Source organism: Pieris napi, chromosome 12, assembly GCF_905475465.1.
Source record: "Pieris napi chromosome 12, ilPieNapi1.2, whole genome shotgun sequence".
NCBI lineage: Eukaryota > Metazoa > Arthropoda > Insecta > Lepidoptera > Pieridae > Pieris > Pieris napi.
This window is the reverse complement of record NC_062245.1, coordinates 7,774,010-7,776,651: the sequence shown is the minus strand read 5'-3', so window position 1 is coordinate 7,776,651 and position 2,642 is coordinate 7,774,010. Positions and strand designations below refer to the sequence as shown.

The window sequence follows — 2,642 nt, the reverse complement described above, 5'->3', positions numbered from 1 at the left end:
TTCACTTTAAGAGCATTTATTTAACAATAATTATTTAACAATGCAAAATGAAGTGGGCTCAATCAATATAAGATTTCATTCAATTAAAATATTTTTTAAAACTTTATGACAAATCTTACTCTAGACCCAAAATACAGCCTTCTTCTTCTTCAAAATTATGTAATTCTAATAGGGTGATTTCATCATGATCATTATTATTGGGCAAATCTATTACATCATCTGCTAATTTATTGCCTTTACCTCTACGCTTAGCATTTTGATTCTTATCTTGAGTAAACTTATAATCGTCTTCTTTAAAAACAACAGGTGGAAAAGCTTCTTGTTCATGCGGTTTATTAGATTCCTTTCTGAAGAATTTCTCTGGTGGCTTATGAGTTGATAGTATCATTGGCCAAAGGAATAAAGTATAGAATCTTTTATTTAAAAGCTGCATAGATTCTTTAAATATACTATTTTGGCTAATATATTCCTTTAGATTTTGTACTGCATTACTTAGTTGGCTTTCCTTAACAGAATTCATTAGTTTTCTACAGCCTGTGATTGTTGCATAATTGGGTGGAAGAATAAAATGATTTGTACCTAATGTGTTACTACCCCAAATATCAGGACATTTATTAGTACTGGTGGGGTTGCTTACTTTCCTAGAATAAGATTTTTTCATTGTTCCATATATATTAAAATGATCATCTTCTAGTAGTTCAGGATATTCTTCACATATTGAGCTTTGTAAAAATTTTGTTTTATTTAACTTGGCTCGAAGCAAAATCAGTATTTGCTTTACAAGTTTAATGTTTGTACCACCTTGCTCTTCTGGTATTGTTTCACTTTCTTGATCACTATTATCAGTTGTTTCTTGATCATTGGCCTTTGGAATAGCCTTGTATTTTTCCTGTTCATCAAGTTTTATCTGCTCTTTAACGAGAAGACTAATAATTTCATCTTCAATCTTATCTTCTGGGGAATCCTCATTCACTACTTTATTTTTTTTATCATGTAATTCTAGTTCTAGTCGTTTTTTTAAATTATCAATTGCTTTATTTAAACTATCTGAACTACTTCCACGCTTTATTTCTCTTGATGCTCTCCTAGGGGCATTTACAATATTGACATTAGGATGTCGTGCCATCCACTTTTCTAGCACTAGATACCTAGACCGTACTATTTTTCTATTTTTATGTGGAAAATATTCAGCTATTTTACAGAAGTTTCGGGGAGAATCTTGATTTGCTGCTAATTGCATTAACTTTATGTCTTCTTCTACAGTCCATACTACTGAACTTCTTTTCTGGGATAACACTTCATAACGCACTCGGCACTGGACCACAGTTCGTCCTGGCAAGTACCATATCATCTTTTTAAAATCAGGACCATATTTTTCTATAAAAGTTAGAATTATAGCATCTTCTTCAGGAAGAAATCTTCCTTTTCTTTCTTGAGTAAGTCTTAAATACTTGTTGTATACTTGTACTTTTGTTCGGTTTTCCATTGATGCTGCTACTTTTGCCCATGGAATGCAATTTCCAATTTTAAAATAATCAGCTAACCTTTTTAAATATTCTTCTTCTTCTCGAGTCCACTTTCTTGTTACTTGAGATTTCAGTGTATTGCTCCGAAAAGAAATAAAACACTGAAATTGTGTACGACCACTATTTAATTCTTTTGCAATTGTGTCCCAACCCTGATAGTTGAATTTATGTGCTATACCTAGTAATCTTTTTGCTTCAGCTTCTGACCATACATTTTTATTTATATTTGGATGTAGAAACAGTTTCCACATTGCTCTATACTCATGAGGTTTGTGTCTTAAGTGAAGTAGACTAGCAACATAATTCCAATCATATTCCTCATCAATTGGTAGAGCTAAGTCTTTCAAGGACTTGTTCTTTAGTTCACCCATTTCAATTTTCAGTTTTGTTATTTGGCCTTTGAGAGATTTATTTGTTTTAGCTTTACGGCATAGGTCATTTAGCTTGGCCTTGATTTCTTCCTTTTTTACTTTTTCTGAAACTGAATGCATTATTTTCATAAAGAAATCTTTGTTGCTAAGTGTCCAGCCAATCCCAAGTTGTACAGTTGAATAATCCAAAATATGAGCCTGTTTTCTGAGGAAACTTTCTTTGTTTTCTGGAGGCGAAAAGCCATTCCTATCTTTGAAATAAGGTTTACCACAAGTTATATGGCGGAAAGATCTAACAGGAAGTTTTTCCTTTGTAACCATATTTTGTACTGCTTGTAACCGCTGACGGCATTCACGTAGACGGTTGTGAAGTTTTATTTCCAGGATTTGGAGTTTTTGATCATATAATTTATTTAAAGCAATTGTAGTGTCGATTTCAGACGTTTCGTCAAGTAGACTGTCGGATATGGACACCTTAGTATTAAAAGAGTACTGCGATGTGTCTCTACTGGGACCGGCATCGTCATCCGCTAAGGCCTCATTCAATTTCCGTAAATCTTCAAGCTCTGCCTCTTCATCGGATTCAATGTCTAAGTCCGTATCACTCATTCTTGCCAACAAAATTGAATATATATAATCTAGGTAAAATTAATTAGGAGCTAAAGTTATTAATATATTTATAAATTACATTACGCATTAATTAATGTATTATGTTGATGTATTATTTATATTTTACAAGGTAGTA

The 2,642-nt window shown here is 32.4% G+C and overlaps 1 protein-coding gene across 1 annotated transcript; it reads right to left on the bottom strand.

Moving 5' to 3' along the window:
- Positions 1–2,642, bottom strand: LOC125054524 (snRNA-activating protein complex subunit 4). The gene has a single exon (XM_047656482.1). It carries the CDS (start codon positions 2,504–2,506, stop codon positions 116–118), a length of 2,391 nt encoding a protein of 796 aa, XP_047512438.1. The 5' UTR covers positions 2,507–2,642; the 3' UTR covers positions 1–115.